This window comes from Patiria miniata, unplaced genomic scaffold (genome assembly GCF_015706575.1).
Source record: "Patiria miniata isolate m_02_andy unplaced genomic scaffold, ASM1570657v1 HiC_scaffold_10, whole genome shotgun sequence".
In the NCBI taxonomy this organism is placed as follows: Eukaryota; Metazoa; Echinodermata; class Asteroidea; order Valvatida; family Asterinidae; genus Patiria; species Patiria miniata.
The window spans coordinates 3620505-3638325 of NW_024037048.1; the positions used below are offsets into that span (position 1 = coordinate 3620505).

At 41.1% G+C, this 17821-nt stretch overlaps 1 protein-coding gene across 7 annotated transcripts in view; it reads right to left on the reverse strand.

Moving 5' to 3' along the window:
• Positions 1–17821, reverse strand: part of LOC119735707 — a 56024-nt gene that overhangs the window by 18063 nt on the left and 20140 nt on the right. For all 7 annotated transcript variants that reach the window (XM_038209616.1, XM_038209606.1, XM_038209596.1 and 4 more), the window contains 6 exons: positions 14908–16806; positions 13066–13165; positions 7352–7514; positions 4655–4725; positions 1359–1410; positions 398–580 (listed from right to left, as the gene is read on the reverse strand). In XM_038209616.1, the coding sequence (XP_038065544.1) occupies positions 398–580; positions 1359–1410; positions 4655–4725; positions 7352–7514; positions 13066–13165; positions 14908–16806 (2468 nt within the window). The remainder of the gene's footprint in view (positions 1–397; positions 581–1358; positions 1411–4654; positions 4726–7351; positions 7515–13065; positions 13166–14907; positions 16807–17821) is intronic.

The window sequence follows — 17821 nt, forward strand, 5'->3', positions numbered from 1 at the left end:
ACTTCCTTGCTCTATGCTGTAACTAATATTTGTGATTGTATTTAAATACTGGAAGTTGCCCCTGAATCTGAATTTAATAAGGAATATAAATCATGTGTATGATAAGTCTTGTAAATAATTATAAATATTGTAAAGAGAAGAGTGAAGGCCTAGTTTTCTCTGAGTGTCAGTACTTTTCGTTGGATGGTGACTGTAACCAAGGGTCCATTTCATGGGGTGGGCAAACCCTGGGATGTGACACTCAGGGTATACTTAAAGTGCTACGAGTGTCAAACTCTTCAGCCGTTGTACAAAGTCCTTTCTGGGAATGTGGCAGATGACAACAGCAGTAAGCCATGTGACACGTTCTCAGCCAATCAGGAGACAGATCTCATGGGAGAAGTGTCATAATAAGTACCGTTTGTCTGCACTGGAAAGCTTTTGTCTCTTTGCTGGCCGGTCTGGTGCCCTTGTTCTCTTCCTTTCACGCAACTGGAGCTTATTGTCCTCCACCAACTGCAGTAGGCTGGCGTCCAGTTGGTCAGCTGATTCTGAGCAGCTCTCACTGCTCTCTTCATCAAGCCCGTGGTCAGGGTCAGACCTAAACAGTTAATATGATCACTTTGATTGCTGGTTTTATTTACATATTGTATTGGTAGCCAAGAGGTTTTATTGGAACAACGAATAGGAAAAATCAACAGGAAAATGAACCCAGATCCTCTGATTCTGAGTCACAAATCCTGACCAAATAAAAAAGAAAAGAAAAGAAGATTGAAGGTAGCATTTATCAGGTATGCAGTGGAGATTTGTTTTCCCTCATGCATTTGGTCTGGGTGGGAAGAGGAACATGGGTGTCGCCAGGATTTTGTCTAGAGGGGGGCAAAGCACATTTTCTCCCCGAAATCCCTGTACTTTTCCAGCATATCATCTCGATTTATCATTTTTCGAGGGTGGGCAGGGAGATATGCCCCCCCCCCCACCCATTAAATTAACAGCAAAATGACTTCACACCTCTATTTTTTTCTTGTTTCCCCCCCCCCCCTCCTTTTTTGGGTGCTTTTCCTGCGGGTGGGGTGGGGGGGGGGGGGGGGACAAGTGCCCCCTCCCCCCCCCCCCCCCCTGCTCACGACGCCCATGAAGAGGAGAGGTCAATTTGAAATTGGCTTGAGCTGCAATGGGGAAGGAGGCTTTAGGGTGAAATGTGCCTGTTCGGTTCCCCTTTAATTATCACACAACCTTATCCCATTATCAACACTGACAAATAATTACTTGTTGGCAATCACATCTGATAACAAAATACAACAGACATACGCGACCCAGCAGCTCAAGGATGATTTTAAAAGAACAAACCTAGATATAAGGTAAGAATGTTCACCTACCTCTTTCTAATCACAGAGTCTTGAATGGGGTTTCTATTATGCTTTGGGGCATCTATGAGAACAAAGACAGAACCACCACAATATTTTTATATTGGCTTTTTCTTTTTCTCTTCACAATCTATCCATGTTATAAGCACTGTATAGATGGGTCATTCTATAAATTTAGGCTCCACACATTTTGCCTGTCCCCGTTACCTTGGTACTTTGTAATTTGCCATTCAAGTATCATTAAGAATGACCTTTCAGAACAGTTTTTTATTTGTTGGGTAGCAGTAGCCTTGACCAAGCCTGTAAAGCCAAGCTTTTTCCCCGAACAAACGGTCCGGCAGCTGTTTTACCCTACTTGTATGCTGCGCCACGCCCAGCCCCCTTGCTAGCTCCTCTTTGCCTGTGCCATGTCCTAGACACAAATCCACACTGTACACGGACATACAGTATAATACAGTAACCATGCCGTGGGAGTCAAGCGGAAGACAGTCTTGATGCAACGGTATACATTCAATATATTAAAGTATGTGCTTTGGTAACTAGTCTTCTCTCATTGGATAATGGCTGACAATAAAATAAATATTCATCACTACTGCACCGTATGCAGTCGAAGGTCAATAAACTTTGAACACCTTTTTGCCTCTAGAGACATTCTAGAGCCAACTTGTGCTTCAAAATTCCTCCAAAACCTTCTCATTCGTAAACCGTTTCAAAGATTACTTTGGTGCGATTTTCCAGTTTTATTTTGAAGTGTGCATTGGATCCTTTTGCAATGCACCCTTATAATAAGATTTTTATTACCCTGACAAACATGCAGTTGAATAATGTGAGTGGAGATAATAATAATTTATCAGAATTTGTCAACTTGAAAAAAACTGTTAAATTTCTGAGATTCATTCAAGAGTGCCACGTTAAAAATTAAGCAGTCGATTTTGTGCCCAATTGTTTAAGCCACCGTTTTTGAATTTAAGTCTAAATTTCATGACACTAAAATTGTTCACAAGGTTAATAGGAATCATGATGCTTCTTGGAATCAATACAAAAGTTTGCTAAAAAAACACAAACAAACATACATAAACAAATACATGTAGGCAAAAACCCACATTAAAAACCAACTCATTCTATTTTGTAGTCTGAAAAAGCAACCCATTCTGCCTTAAAGAAGAAATAGAGTTAGGAATTAGAAGGAGGTCATATTTGTTCCATAAGGCCATGCGCGTCGTAGCCATGCGCGTCGGCAAAATGAAAAAAAAAAATTCAATGTAAGATGATGTCTCAAAACTGCCAAACTCACTGGTTTGACTGGAATCCTGCTGCTGCACAATTTTAACATGTTTGTTTTTAGATGGGGTTACGATCGAGTATAAGCTTTATGTGGCCTCTCTGGACTCCCATATATTTTGCACTAAATTTAGTCGGGCACCATTTGCAGTCATCAGCCGACATTTGAAGAAAAAAAAGTAAAAAACAAACAAAAAACCCGCGTCGCCGCACCACTTTTGGGGCAAGTTCCATACCAGAAACCGAAACCTTTTTTTGGGGGCGTAAGATAAAAAAAAAACACCTTTGACTTGATTTTGTCTGGGCCTCATAATCAGTGTGATAAATTTGTAGAAGAGTTTCGTGATGACTTTATTTGTAGCTGGTCTGGTAGGTTACATAACGATACTAAAGGAACGCATAGCTACAAAAACAAACTGAGAACCTACCGGACGTTTAAAAAAAGAGTATGAAATGCAACCCTATTTATGTTTTTTGAATAATCCTCAATTCAGACATTATTTGTCTAGATTTAAAAGCTCAGCTTATAAACTGCTTGTAGAAACTGGAAGGTATACTGGTTTAGAATTTAACCAACGTATTTGTCCATACTGTCTGGAAGAGGTAGAAACAGAAATGCATTTTTTAAGTTCCTTTCCCATGTACAATTATTTGAGGAAAAAAAACATGCAAGATACCGTTCATAAAAGTAATGCAGATTTCATTATTTTATCTAGAATTATTATATTGTTTAGCCAAGTTTAGCCAAATTCATTTTTCTGTAGGCTAAGTTAAAAGATATTAATCTAATGAGTGTAAAATGAGAAGGCTCTTAGCTATTTCCTATGTCATGATTTGAACTTTAATTGTATTATTTGAACCTTTTGATGTAACCCCCCCCCCCCCCCCCCCCAGGGTAACGGTATGTAAATGCTGGGAAAAAAAGAAAACCAAACATGTTCATGTAGTCTGGTTCCCTGACCCCACTTGAGATGAAACAGAGAAATGTATAGACTTTGGGGAATAGTAAGGTCAGAGAATCAGTCTGGCAGGCTTGTACCTCTCCACAGGTGTGTAAACAATTGCAAAGAAATGCGGAACAACTGTTATGAAAAATTCGGAGCGATTTTTGAAGAAATTTTTTTTTTTTTCTCCAACGCTTGGGAAAATACACATTTTCTTGAAAATGTCAGCACACCAGGATACACGATTTTACAGCATGCTTTAGACTGCCATTCTCTTACAATTCAGTAAGGTATTTCGTGATAATTTGATCCTTTTGTTTTTTGATGTTTGCAAATGTTGTATCTTCCCTTTAATAATTGACGTACTGTACACTTTTGAAACTGTACAGGTTCTGTTTGGTTAAAGAATCGTGCATTCTCTGAAGGCATGTTGGAGTTGGCTGGTCTTAAAAATCCGGGGGCCGCTAAAGGGCCCAAGAAAAGTTTTGTATTCTAGATGCTGTGTGGTTCGTTCTAAAGCAAGTTCTGTCCACTTTAACCAATTGTTATTAGAAAAAGATGGTGGTGTATGCAGTGGCTGTCTTTTCTGCGGCATCACTTAAAAAGTCCCCCCATCCGCGTTGAATTGCCCAAGCCTAACCTGGGCCCAATTTTTGGGCTCTGCTTACCGTTAGCGAAAAATCCCTGCTTACTACGGCAGAAAATTGCGTGCTGATTGTAAGCGTATTTCACGTGTTAGCAAGGAATTTTGGCTTATGCGCATGCGTACTTCCCGTAACTAAGGATTCTGTGCTTACGGGTTAGCACAGAATTGTTCTGTTAGAGCGGTTATCACAAAATTGTGACCGTAAGCACGGAATTCTTTGGTTAGCAGAGCCAAGAAATTGGGCCCAGTGTAAATAAATATTTGAAGCCTGTCAACCAAGAGACACTACATGAGGAAACACTACACGAGGAAAGTCAACGAAAACATCATCAGAGGACTCCACTCTACACAATACCAGCACTGGCTCTGGGCAGTCCACGCAGCAGACATGGAGACCATACGAGATTCACTCATATCACTTCAAAACTTACACGTACCTTCTCGAACAATCTTGGCAGCTACCCCTCTCATAGGTCTTGACTTCGATTTATCATTTGCAGTTTGATCCCTGCAGAGTAAACACGGTTCCAAATTACAAATAAAACTCTTCGTTTTTTTAAATTTTAAAACTAACTTTTCATTTTAGAGTTGCTATAGATATTGTTGGGCCCATTCAGAGATGTTTGACATGGTTCTGTCTGCATTATGTGTGGCACCACACGCCACAGTTGTGGTAAATATTTGGGTTTAATTACGACGACTCCGGCACCAGCAGTGTAATTTGACATGTGCAAACAATGTGCAGCCGAAAAAACTGTAGCTACAATGCATCACAATAGCGTGAAGATCTTGTATGTGACTTACGGGACAATGTGGAGCTTAAGATATTTGCCTTTATATGGTTAATGCTTACAATGCAAATATACATGTACATTGTATGATGGCGGAAAACAAGTGAGGATATGTTGTGTCAAGTGGGGCAAGGGTTCAGAAAAGCCTTGAATTAGGTATTCATGTGGAAGAATTATTATTCATGAGTATAATGGAGAATATTGACCAATAGTGTGCCTATTAAATTCAAACAATGTTACATGTAACATGGACAGGCAAGCAGAATAGTATTCAGCCCCCCCCCCCCAAAAAAAACCCACCCAAACAAATATCAAATTAATGAAATAAATTTGGTAAAGTAATAACATGCTTGATGGCACCCAACCCCCAAGATGATTTATTTAAAATTTTACCATGGCGTTATTACATGTAAAAAGTCTGCAAAGTATCTATACCAAGCATTGCAAAAAAAACCCCAAGAATTAATTTTTATCCTCACATGATATTTAACTGGATCTTACTGGGTGTATAATTTCATTTCTGTTTTTCATTTCCTTAGTGCCTTTCAGTGAAATACAAGAGAGAAAACAGCCTTTCTTGAAGCACAGCACTGCACTGCAAGTTGCAGACCCCAGCTTTTGTACATAAATTACTAGAGTTGTAACGTCGGTCTTATAGGCTTATCTGGTTCAGCTTTAGGTCTAGAATCCTTTTTCGCTGATCGCTGACAACATCAAAACCAAATTGCATTATACAAGTGGGCATGTACCAGTATCTATTTAATTTTGAAAAGGAGGGCATAAATTTAGCCGGCGTTCGAATCCAAGAGCTTAATAAAAAATTGCCCAAAGCCAATGATGAAACCACGAATTGGAAAATGTGTCCGGATCCGGGATTTTATTTGGTACGTTCTAGAACCACAAAATGGGCGCATGACAAGCAGCCGCTGTACTGACTGTAATCGCAAAGTGACATTAAGCACCGTCAATACATGTATATCGATATTACTCGATTATTCAATATTGTTTTGATATCGATATCACCAATGTCATTTTTTTTATCATTCTGGAATTCGTGGTCTCCAGTATACAATGCAAAAACTCAAGAGAAACTGCCCTTTTTTGGGGCTTGGAGAAGTTCCGTTGTCTGCCGTATATTTCGTACGTTCTCTCACCTGTAATGGACGGCACTGTAGTTGATGAAACTAACTGATCGAGGAATGGCTCTGGAAAAAGGCGTGGAATTGATTTGTTTATTTTTGGTGGTTTGAAGAAGTTCCTTGTTTAATAGTAATATGTTCCCACATATTTCTTGCCGGGTATTCCCCCACCCATCAGCCGTCCTTTTATGTGCACTGTCACCATGGATATGCCAAGCAACAACATGCCAGTGGGTAGGTAAGGCCCACTTCAGTGCCCTCCCCCACTAAATTTGCTGTTGAAAGGATACTGAAGTGGTAGGTAAATTTATTAAGGTACACCATTTTCATTCTAACTTCGAACTTCCTCCTATTTGCATAAATTTAAATAAGCATTAGCCACACCAAAAACCCTTATTTCATTGATAATACCAGAAAGGTCATATGATTTTTTTCTGTTGAGGTGTTGGGCTGAAAATTGTTATTCTACGAATTTACTGTTTTTGTTATTCTCCAAGACACATTCTTCTCCAGAAATGTTTGTCAAAATGAAATCATATATGAACTTCAATTGTCAATACATGAATGCACGACCCACTGAAGATGTGCTTTTTTTGCAATTACGTCATCATGACGTCATCATGGGTCACGTGACGTCACTTCAAAAAATAATAAATTTAATCTTTGAAATTCAATATAACATCAACTGTTACAGATTTGATTTGATATTTTATGGCAGTCGATACAATATTGCAGGGTCTTCATTTTTGGTATTGAGTGCAAAATCACGTGACCCTTCCTTCCGGTACAAACCGGAAGTGCCCAATAATTTGAAATTGGCAAAAGATGTGAACTTGCTTTCAACGATGTGAATTTTTGCCTAGGCTGTACTTTACAAAAATATTTACAGATGACGTCATAAAATGTTAGAGCGCCCTCCAGCGGCATGTTTTGAAAAGTCAAACATGCATTTTGATTTGGTGTGTGTTGCAAAGCTGGCGGTAATCAATGGCCCAACACCGTGTGGTTGTTCCTACAACCTCTAGTTTTACTTTGTTGTTGCTGAGAATATTAATTGAAATGATACAAAGCCACTGATGATGGTATTTTTGCGTCGTCTTTTAATCTTATTGCTTAAAGTGAATTCCTTTCTTCAACACTGTGACTAGAAAGTGCACTGTATTGAAAACAAAATCGATACAAAAGCACAGCCAGTAGGATTTACCTGTGATGTTGAGTTCCAGCTGTGCTTGGTCCGGCTAACCCTTCATTGTTATTAGGCACGGTTGCGTTTCTATCATTGTACACATGTTGCTGGCCAAGTGCCATCCCTGCTGTAACACCTACAGTTGGCTCCCTGGGGCCCTGTGCCAAACCCAGTCTTTCATCTGTAAGATAAGATCCAAAAATGCACTTAAGCAATTAATGGACTTTTTTAAATGGACTATTTTTCATCCTGTCATTGTTCAACTCCAAGGTTGACACAAGAAACTCACAGCTTTGTGTTTGGAGGTGCATGTCAATGAATTGCTGTTTTACCTGTGACAGAGTTTTAGAGTTCCTACATGTACATGATTCTGAAGAAAGTCAGACATTGTTTTCAATATGGCAGGCAGAGGTGATTTAACAACTGCTTTGACACCATAAAAAAAAATCATACACGAACAGCACTTGTAATTGCTGTTATTAGAGAGGTTTCGCAAGCGAACGGATAGCGTGCCGGATACATGTAGGTCTTCAGTTTGTGTGGTCTTGTGACGCAACTCGTTATCTGCTTTGACGCCATAAAAAAATCATACAAAAACAATTTTCCCTTCTATTCGTTGGGAAAATAATAGCGATTTGTCGCTCTTCTGTTGACATCATCAACAATGTATGTTTTGTACAAAAAAATTGGGAGCCAAGGCTGATGTTCGATATAGCCGAATGATCGGTATAGCGGAATGTTCGGTATAGTGGTGTTCGGTATAGCGACGTTCCACTGTAGTACACAATGGAAATGAACTGTGCTTATTGAAGGAATGAGACAGTCTTTCTGATTATTCAAGTGGTCCTTAGGCCCCCCCCCCCCCCCCCCCCCCCCGCAAAAATAATTCTGCTGCTGGTTTCTCTCCTTCCCCTCTCATTCTGACAGCCCTATCCTAATTTTTTTTATGGGAAAATGAGAAAAAATACCCAATACCATCAACTTCTACCTTTTACCGTTTACTATCGGTACATGCAGACGTTGCCAAACGATTGTATACAAAAAAAATGGCCAAAAAAACCCATTCTTTACCTACCTATCCTCTTTTCGAAAGCCATGTAATCAGAGGCAGAAGTATTTTGGCCTTACAACTATCTTCTCAAAGCTTATCATTCAGACAGTATACAATTAGGTTTCTCTGCAAGCGGCATAGCCAGGGTTCTCATAAGGGGGGGGGGGGGGGGTGTCTGGGTGAGGCTTGAGGTTACAATGGAGGGGCGCCCACAACTTTCATCTGTGCTAAAAAGTAGTCAGGTTTTTTGTCACCGGAGACACGACCTCCGTAAAGTTGATTATCCGCTGGCGAAATCCGGGGGCCACCTCATTAGGCAGGCAAGATGATGTACAATACAAGGTTGTGACAACAATTAAAACCACTAATTGAGAACAATCTGTTCTCATTGACCATGGATATTGTAACGATCTAGAAAGACGATCTTGTAGCCATGTATGAGTCTAACTGAACAAGAAAAACTGATTGTCTGCAAAATCTGCAAACACAACCAAACAAGAAGTTTTGCAGTATGCGTTGCTAGGTTTGATCTATACCAAGATGTCCAGCCATTGGTATTTCATAGGCTACTCGTAAAATCTCAGCCCTGTACTGTTTCAGACTAATAACAGGCAGCTCGATGCTGCCTGTTAGGCGCAAGGAAGCTAATTCAATCACAATAACCATCTCTGCCCTCACAGGTACCTATTTACTCCTGGGTGGGGAGAAGCAATGAGTGACAAAGTGCCTTGCCCAAGGGCACACACACCATGACCCCAGGCTGGACTCGAACCCACAACCTGCAGCTTTTCCTGCAGACCACGAATCCAATGCCCTTAACCACGAGGCCACAGCACTCCACAATTTGCTGTGGAAGAGGAAGTGAAAGAAAGCTCAGGAGACATCCAGATAGGAGCTTGTGAGGAGGAATTGTGTAAAACTCAGAAGACTGATGAAACTTGGCAGGGACATGGGATAGAGTGATATCTGACAAAGATGTGACTAAGGAGAAAGTAACAAGCAACCAAGGACTTTCAGACAAAACTTTAGATTATTAGTCTGAAACAGTACAGGGCTGAGATTTTACGAGTAGCCCATGAAATACCAATGGCTGGACATCTTGGAATAGATCAAACCCAGCAACGCATACTGCAAAACTTCTTCTGGCCGGTTGTGTTTGCAGATTTTGCAGACAATCGGTTTTTCTTGCTCAGTTCGTTAAGACTCATTCATGGCTACAAGATCGTCTTTCTAGATCGTTACAATATCCATGGTCAATGAAAACAGATTGTTCTCAATTAGTGGTTTTAATTGTTGTCACAACCTTGTATTGTACATGCAACGCTTCATCTTGCCTGCCTAATGAGGTGGCCCCCGGATTTCGCCAGCGGTTATTCAATGCATGAACACATACAAACACAGACTCCCACCCACACATTTTGTGTGTTAAAGTATAGCGGTTAAAAGTATAGCGGTGAACCAGTGATAGTAAATACCGTGCCCTTCACTACATGTATCTGCCATCTGACTTTAAACTTAAAGATATACATGTAGTCCATCATTTGTAATTTGTGCATTTTGTTTGAAGCAACATAAGGGCTCAAAATGTAAAGCAGGGTGCTGAAGAACTAACCTGATGAAGTTTCAGCTCAGCTTCAGCTGTATATTCCGAGAAAAACAGCATTCTAGGATCTCCATTTCAAATCAAAAGTTGCTGAATCATGTTTTGAATTGGGCCTGAATTCAGCGTCCGAGACACGTTCTCACTGAGCCGATTGCAGCTACGCGATGTCGCGTACTGATCCGATGAATTATAGCAACCACACGCGCGTGTGCGTCGTGCCAACGCTTGCACGCGCTTCGCCGAATAAATATACGAACTACTAACGGAAATTTCCAACGGTGCGTCTTAAGACGTTGGAAAGGCCTTCTTTTGTTGATTTCTTCAAAATTACAGCATGCCAGAAAGAATAATTTCACAGGGAGTTTAGTCCCCTTGTTATCTTCCAACCAAGTATGTTTTTCAACAATAATTACGTTAGTTACTTTTTGGATAGCTGCAAATGATGGACTATAGCTTTATTAGGTTTGAGACAGTAATCCATGCAAGGCAAATTATTAACTAGGGATCCTCAAACTGAACACAATGCCAGAAAAGTATATTAAAAGTAAACCCTTATCAAACAACACTTCATCTAGACAAGTGCAGGTTGGGGGGATACATAGCCCACAAATCGACACATAGCCTAGAAATTTGGCATAGGGAGAAAAGCCAAGCCGTATGAGTTACCATGATTAGCTTAAAGAACATAGAGAACTTCTCCGTGATTTTGTTGCCTAATTTTCACCCAAAACATTTCTTTTTTGCGAGTGGCTGTATATTTCAAACCTAAACAGTCCTGAATCCTCCAATTTTAATATAATTTTGCCCACCCCCTAGGGAGTTAGGGTTAATGTCCGTGGATAGTGAAAAGCGCTAGTTATTGTTTAATATTAACCACGACAGAGGTTTTGAACAGCGCCCCAATGGAAAGATGGTGTCCAGCCCCCCCCCCCCCACCCCCCCAATTTGAAGTAACGGAGGTTGTGTCTCCGGTGACAAAAAACCTGACTACTTTTTAGCACAGATGAAAGTTGTGGACGCCCCTCCATTGTAACCTCAAGCCTCCCCCAGACCCCCCCCCCCCCTTATGAGAACCCTGGCTATGCCGCTTGCAGAGAAACCTAATTGTATACTGCCTGAATGATAAGCTTTGAGAAAGACAGTTGTAAGGCCAAAATACTTCTGCCTCTGATAACATAACTTTTGAAAATAGGATAGGTACGTAGGTAAAGAATGTTTTTTTTTTGGCCTTTTTTTTGGTACGATCATATGGAAGCATCTGCATTGATGTTTTTTTGTGTGTTTTTTTCTCATTTTCCCATAACAAAATTAGGATAGGGGCTGTCAGAATAGAGCAGGTAGAGAAACCGGCAGCGGAAATTTTTTTTTGGGGGGGGGCCTGAGGACCACTTGAATACAACTTTCAGCTCTTGACATGCTTGAAGATTGGTGGTTTTTTTTTTGGGCTCCGTATATAGAGGGTACACCCTTCACAATAAGAAAGGGAGAGTTGGGGGAGACCAATTGGATTTCCATGTTCAAATGCACTGTCGACGATGCCTGACGCTCACGCGAAGATGCTATGGCTTTTTTCACATGCTAATAATGTTTAATCAGTTTTAGAGGTCAACCTGCACTGGCCTGGATGAAGTGTTCTTTAATAAGGGTTTACTTTTGATATACTTTTCTGGCATTGTGTTCAGTTTGAGGATCCCTAGTTAATAGAGCAAGCTATTTAGTATCACCGGTTCACTGCTATACTATAAAGCACAAAAGGTGTGGGTAGGTGCGTGAGTTTAGCACTACATTCAATAGGGGACGTTGAACAATAGAGGACAATGGGGTCCCCAATTCCCGAGAGGTCCCTAATTTGGATTTGTGTACAAAACATACGGGAGGCCTTTCTAAAAAGTACAAACAAAAGAGGGACAATAGGGGGTCCCTGATTGCATCACCATCTTTCCATGGGGGCGCTGTTCAAAACCTACAACGTATGTCATGGTTAATCTTAGACAAAAACTAACCTATTCGCCTTCATGGACATTAAAATAAACAGCCACTCGCGAAAAGAAAGGTTTTTGGTGAAAAATAGGCACAAAATTGTGGAAAAAGTACTGTATGTTCTTCAAGGTAATCATGGTAACTCATACGACTTTGCTTTTCTCCCTTTGCCAAATTTCTAGGCTATGTATCCCCCAACCTGCACTTGTCTGGATGAAGTGTTGTTTGATCAGGGTTTACTTTTGATATACTTTTCTGGCATTGTGTTCAGTTTGAGGATCCCTAGTTAATAATTTGCCTTGCAAGGATTACTGACTCAAACCTATTAAGTTTAAAGTCAGATGGCACATCACTGGTTCACCGCTATACTACCGGTATAATATAATATAATATATGGCGAGAACGCCCTCGTACCACACTTCCAATCATCCTCGACAACAACCTGAAGACAGTGGGCAAGCGCCTACACAATGCCGCCAACCTGTAGCAACCTTGAAAACTTTACTACACGAGAACAAAGAAATGTCTCCACAAGGATACAAATTTCAGTGTGTCGGTTTGTATGTGTTCATGCATTGATTACCCACTGGCGAAATCCGCGGGCCACCTCATTAGGCAGGCAAGATGAAGCCTGGTATGTACATGTACAACACAAGGTTATGACAACAATTAAAACCCCGAATGCATCACCATCTTTCCCGCCCCCATAAACAGTTTGCGTCTCCCCCCCCCCACCCCACCTAGAAATTTGGCATCTGGAGAAAAGCAAAGCCATATGAGTTACCATGATTAGCTTGAAGAACATAGAGTACTTTTTCCGCAATTTTGTGCCTATGTTTCACCAAAAACCTTTCTTTTCGCGAGTGGCTGTTGATTTTAATGTCCATGGAAAGCGAATAGGTTAGTTATTGTCTAAGATTAACCATAACATAGCTTTTGAACAGCACCCCAATGGAAATGCGCCCCAAGTCAATCACAAGTCATATATTCTCAAGTCAAGTCTCCAACACCTAGGCCACTCTCGGTCTTCCACCTTCACTTTCAAGATAAGACAGAACCCAAAAAATGTACATGCACAAAAAAAACCCTAAAACTTACCTTCTTGCTGAGGTGAAGTTGGTCCGTTGCACCCAGAAGCATGTGCCTCAATTTGGTCGATGTGATATGTGACGCTGCACAATGGACACTCCACACCAATCTGAAAAACATACAAACTCAGTCCAGTTATTCTAGTTTGCATTAATACGATGCTTCCACGCTTGAGCACGTATTACATGGATCTCTAATTCAAGCTGCACTGGTATTTTGTACAGCTGAACACATCAACAAAGTGAGCTTTGGATGGTTGAAGTGTCTGTTAATCATTTTTATGATATCAAGATCCTCAAGCAGAGATGCCACAGGGTCTGCTTGAAAAAAACGGAACTGGGTCTGCTTGAAAAAAAACGGAACGGCTGCTTGAAAAAACCGGATTTTTTTGTGTGTGAAAAAGCCACTCCGTGTCCGACACAAAGTCCCCGTTGTCATCTTTTATCTTGTAGCCAAGCCAAGTTCTGTTTATTTTTTAATTTTGCTTCTATGGCCTTTAAAGCTGTCGGTTTGTTCAATCACTTTGACTTTTTCCATATTCCTAATATTTATTCTGCCTACCCGAATTTCCAACGTAATTTTCGACACGAAACATGCACGATTCCACAACACTGCTGTCGGTGTACACGATCCTTGCACTACGCGATGCGCTCGACGAAAACATGGTTGGTACCCGCATTTTTTGTATTCACATATCACTGCGAACGGAAACCACCGATAGCTGAAATGATAGACTTTGTTTTCAGGCTGAATGCTACGTGTGCTTAGCACACAACACGCCCGCACGCGGTGAAGCACGCGCGAGGCGCCGTTGTATACTGCGTGCAATTAAGTACGTTGGCCGGTTGTATCGCATGCAGGCTCGACAACAACATACACAAAGACTGTTTTTAAGACTACATGTACTTCAACGAACAACGTTGTGCCATGCGTGCGCCTAAATGTACTAAATGAGGTAAAAAATCAACGCATTTCCACAGTTTTTCTTCTCTTTTTCTGGTTAATTTGACGGCCGGAAAAACCGGAATTTTGAGAGATTTTTTTTAAAAACCGGAATTCCGGTTAAAACCGGAAAAGTGGCATCTCTGCTCAAGAACTATTTGGCCCCATCCTCGCCACAAAAAGATGCCTCTTAGAACCATGCCTGATTACTTTGAGTCATGTCTAAAAGACCTAAATGTACATGTACAAGTAGCTTTGGGATCACGCTAATGACGACAGACAACGCCATTTTAAAATCAAGCAGATACACCAACAGATCTTTTTTCCCGTTTACACACAACCTATGATTGCCATATTATATTGTTCATGTAGGCCATTACTTTTCATCAATTTCAAACATGGCTGACAACAGCTTTTGCCAGGGAAGTTTCTGCATTAATTATTGGTAACGTGTTGATCTTCGGAGGTATTTTTTTTTAGAATGCCTATTTTTAGGTGTAGACGATTTGTTTTGTAAAATGATTAAAACAATTTGCCACCAGTGGTTGGCAAAAACACTACGCCTGTTACATACAACATGTACCACAGAAAAGAAGTTCTGCTGCATTTCACCCCAAAGTGACACTAGTAAAATGTTGTTCTGTAGATGATCCTGAAAGCTTTTGAAGTGCTGAAATGCTTAATTATGGGGAAAAGTTCTTCAAAAGTGCCATCAGTACAAAACTACAATGTGGACAGAAAATGAATTGCTTGTATAGTAAAGAAACCACAGTGATTCAGGTATCACAAATGTACTGCATTAAAGAATATCACATACATAAACAAGATTTCATGGAATACCAAAAATGCAAACAGATTCTTTAGCACTTCAACAAAAAACCTCTTGAGTTATGAGGAGTAAAGGCTTACCATTGAGGAATGGTGAGTTTCTCCTACAGCATCATCCTCTCTGTCCTCATCTGTTATGATACCCTCTTCTTCCTCCAGGCCATAGTCACCTTCTTCGTGTCTGTCTCCTTGGTGAGGAGATACTTCTTCATTTGCAGCATCCATGGCTTCTCTCATCTCCATCGCTGGAATCTCATCCTGCTCCTCCTCCCATTCAGCTCTCACTGTTGCATCTGCATCATCTCCACTATGGACGTTCTCCTCTACCTCTCCTTGGCTCCGTTCTGCGTCCTCCTGATTTTCAAAGTCCTTCAGTTCCTCATCATAATCTTTGTCATCATCTCCTTTTGGGCCGTTTCCTGAGCCATCCCAACCTTCGTCTGGTTCAGACTGCCTGGTATCCCTACAGCTGTTGTACTGCGAGTCCCGGTCTGTGGGACTTTCGCAATCTGTAATTTCTTCCTCGTCGTCAGTGGCACGTCTGTTATTGATCAAGGATGACTGTTTGTTCACAGATGGAGGTGACCGTCTCTTGTGCATGCTGTCCTGCAAACCGTTCGCTATTTTGTTGTGATTTTCCAGTCCTTGCCCTACATTAAGCCTGATATTAGTGGAAATGTCTTTTGTTTGTGGACTTTGTTCTTCCAATCTGTCAGCTCCAGGATGCTCCATAGACTTTTGGTTGCGTGCCTCCTGTGACAGATTATCAAGATCAACAACATACTCTCCTCCCTCAGTTTTTTCCTCAAATCTTTTTGGTCTCACTAATGCAGGCTCTGATAGATAAAACTGGTATCTGAGCTCCTCAAATGATAAACTCTGGGTACTGTCACTTTGCTGAGGCAGCAAATAGTTCTGGGAAGCATCCAAGGGACCTACGGTAGGTGGCGATGAATCTCTGAGGCTACTCACTTCATCCTTTTCTCCTTGCTGAAAAGAAACAAGAGGCCTTACCTCATAATGTCTGTCTTGGGTTGGTTCAACACTTTTGGTTTGTGAATTGTCCTTTTGAAGGCAGGTTTTAAAACTTTCAGCACGAGACTGAAGTTTGGGAGTGCTTAAGGTAAGTATCTCTTCATCAAAGCTATCTTCCTCACAACTGTTTTCACTTTTTTCATTAGTTCTGTGACTGGAATCAATACGAGGGCTTGTCACAGGAGATCTAGAACTTTGGTGGCTGCTGGTGACTGCATTCTTTCCACTATCAGTTTCGTTATTGGAGGATGCTCCAAAGATATCTGTGAGGCTACTCTGACTATCCGCATGTGCATGAGGTGACTTCTTGCTGTCATCCTGATTATTGATTCCTTGCGAAGAAAGAGTTTCTCTAACAATTGGCTGACTCAAATCAGAATCTTTGTTCATGCAACCATCACCAGGCGCCGTAGTAAAATCCTGAGTTTCTATTTGATCTTCCACCAATGTTGGTGAGAGCGTTTCATCAGGCCTCTCCTCCAGAAAGCAACGCCCATCCTGCATCAGCATCTCCACTACATCTTTGGCAGCCTGCCTGGGTCGTCTTTGTGTCGATGCTTTGCGGCGACCTGCTGGGATGAAATCCTCAAAATCAGAGTCTGCGTCATCCTCAGCATCAACAGCCAATTTCTTCTTCCGCCTCTGAAGTTTGCCCTTCGAAGGTGCTTCAGCTTCTGTCCCAGCTTCTGATGCCTTACCATCCTCGTCGCTGTCACTGAGTGCATAGAATGTACAGGCCCTGCTGCCGCGCTTTCGTTGCACCAGGGTATCACTGTAACAGTTGCCAGTAACAATGGGATTGCCCCAGCAAACTCGAGTCAGCACCTTCGCCTGGGCACGGCGGAGTTGAAAGCAGTAGGCTTGGATGAGTTGGTAGATGACTCTGGTGTAGGAGCGCTTGCCGACATTATGCGGGGCATAAAAAGGGTGCTTCAGACAATGGGGCTGTTAGACAAGGGAAAAGTAAGTCAGAGTGATAAATGCCGACGGGGAAAAAGTGCAAAAAAGGAGAAATTTGGCAAATACAAGGTTTTTTTTAATACAACTATCAGTACACCATAATTCCCATTTCCTACACAACTCATAACTCTTAACATTTCACAAGGTTCAATTTATCTTTAAATAAAAAGACAATAATTCCAAGTTCTGGCATTTATTTTGTGCCTTCCACTCTGCAAAACTTTAAAGCTATAGTCCATCATTTGTAATTAGTGCATTTTGTTCGTTTGAAGCAACAAAAGTGTTCAAAATCTAATGAAGGATACTGAGCAACTAACCTGATGAAGTTTCAGCTAAGCTTCAGCTGTACATTTCGAGAAAAGCAGCATTCTAAGATCTCAATTTCAAATCAAAAGTTACTGAATCATGTTTTGAATTGTTTTGAATTGCAGCTATACGCGGCATCGCGCACTGATCCGACGAATTATAACAACCGCGCGCGCGTGTGCGTCGTTCCAATACTTGTGCGCGCTGCGCTGAATAACAAAACGAACTACTGATTTAAATTTTCCTACGGTGCTTCTTAAGAATCACCGTTGGAAATGCCTTCTTTCGTTGATTACTTCAAAATGACAGCTTCCCAGAAAGAATAATTTCACAGGGAGTTTAGTTCCCGTACTATCTTTCAACCAAGTTTGTTTTTCAACAGTAATTACGCCAGTTACTTTTCGGATGGCTGCAAATGATGGACTATAGCTTTAATCAAATGCTTGATTTTGCCGTTGGGATACCATGCATACTTGTACTGAGGCTGTTATTATGAATAATAAGTACCACAATGCTTTTGTTATTTTCCTTTAGTATTCTGAGATTAACCATAACTTCCTGGCATGATTTGCTAGAAACCATACCCAGCCTGGCAAATTCCAACACCATATGGAACACTGCACACACATATTTCTGACTTTGGTTCTGGAGGTGTGCCAACCCAATGTAAAAGACTGTCAGTTTAGGGGTACTG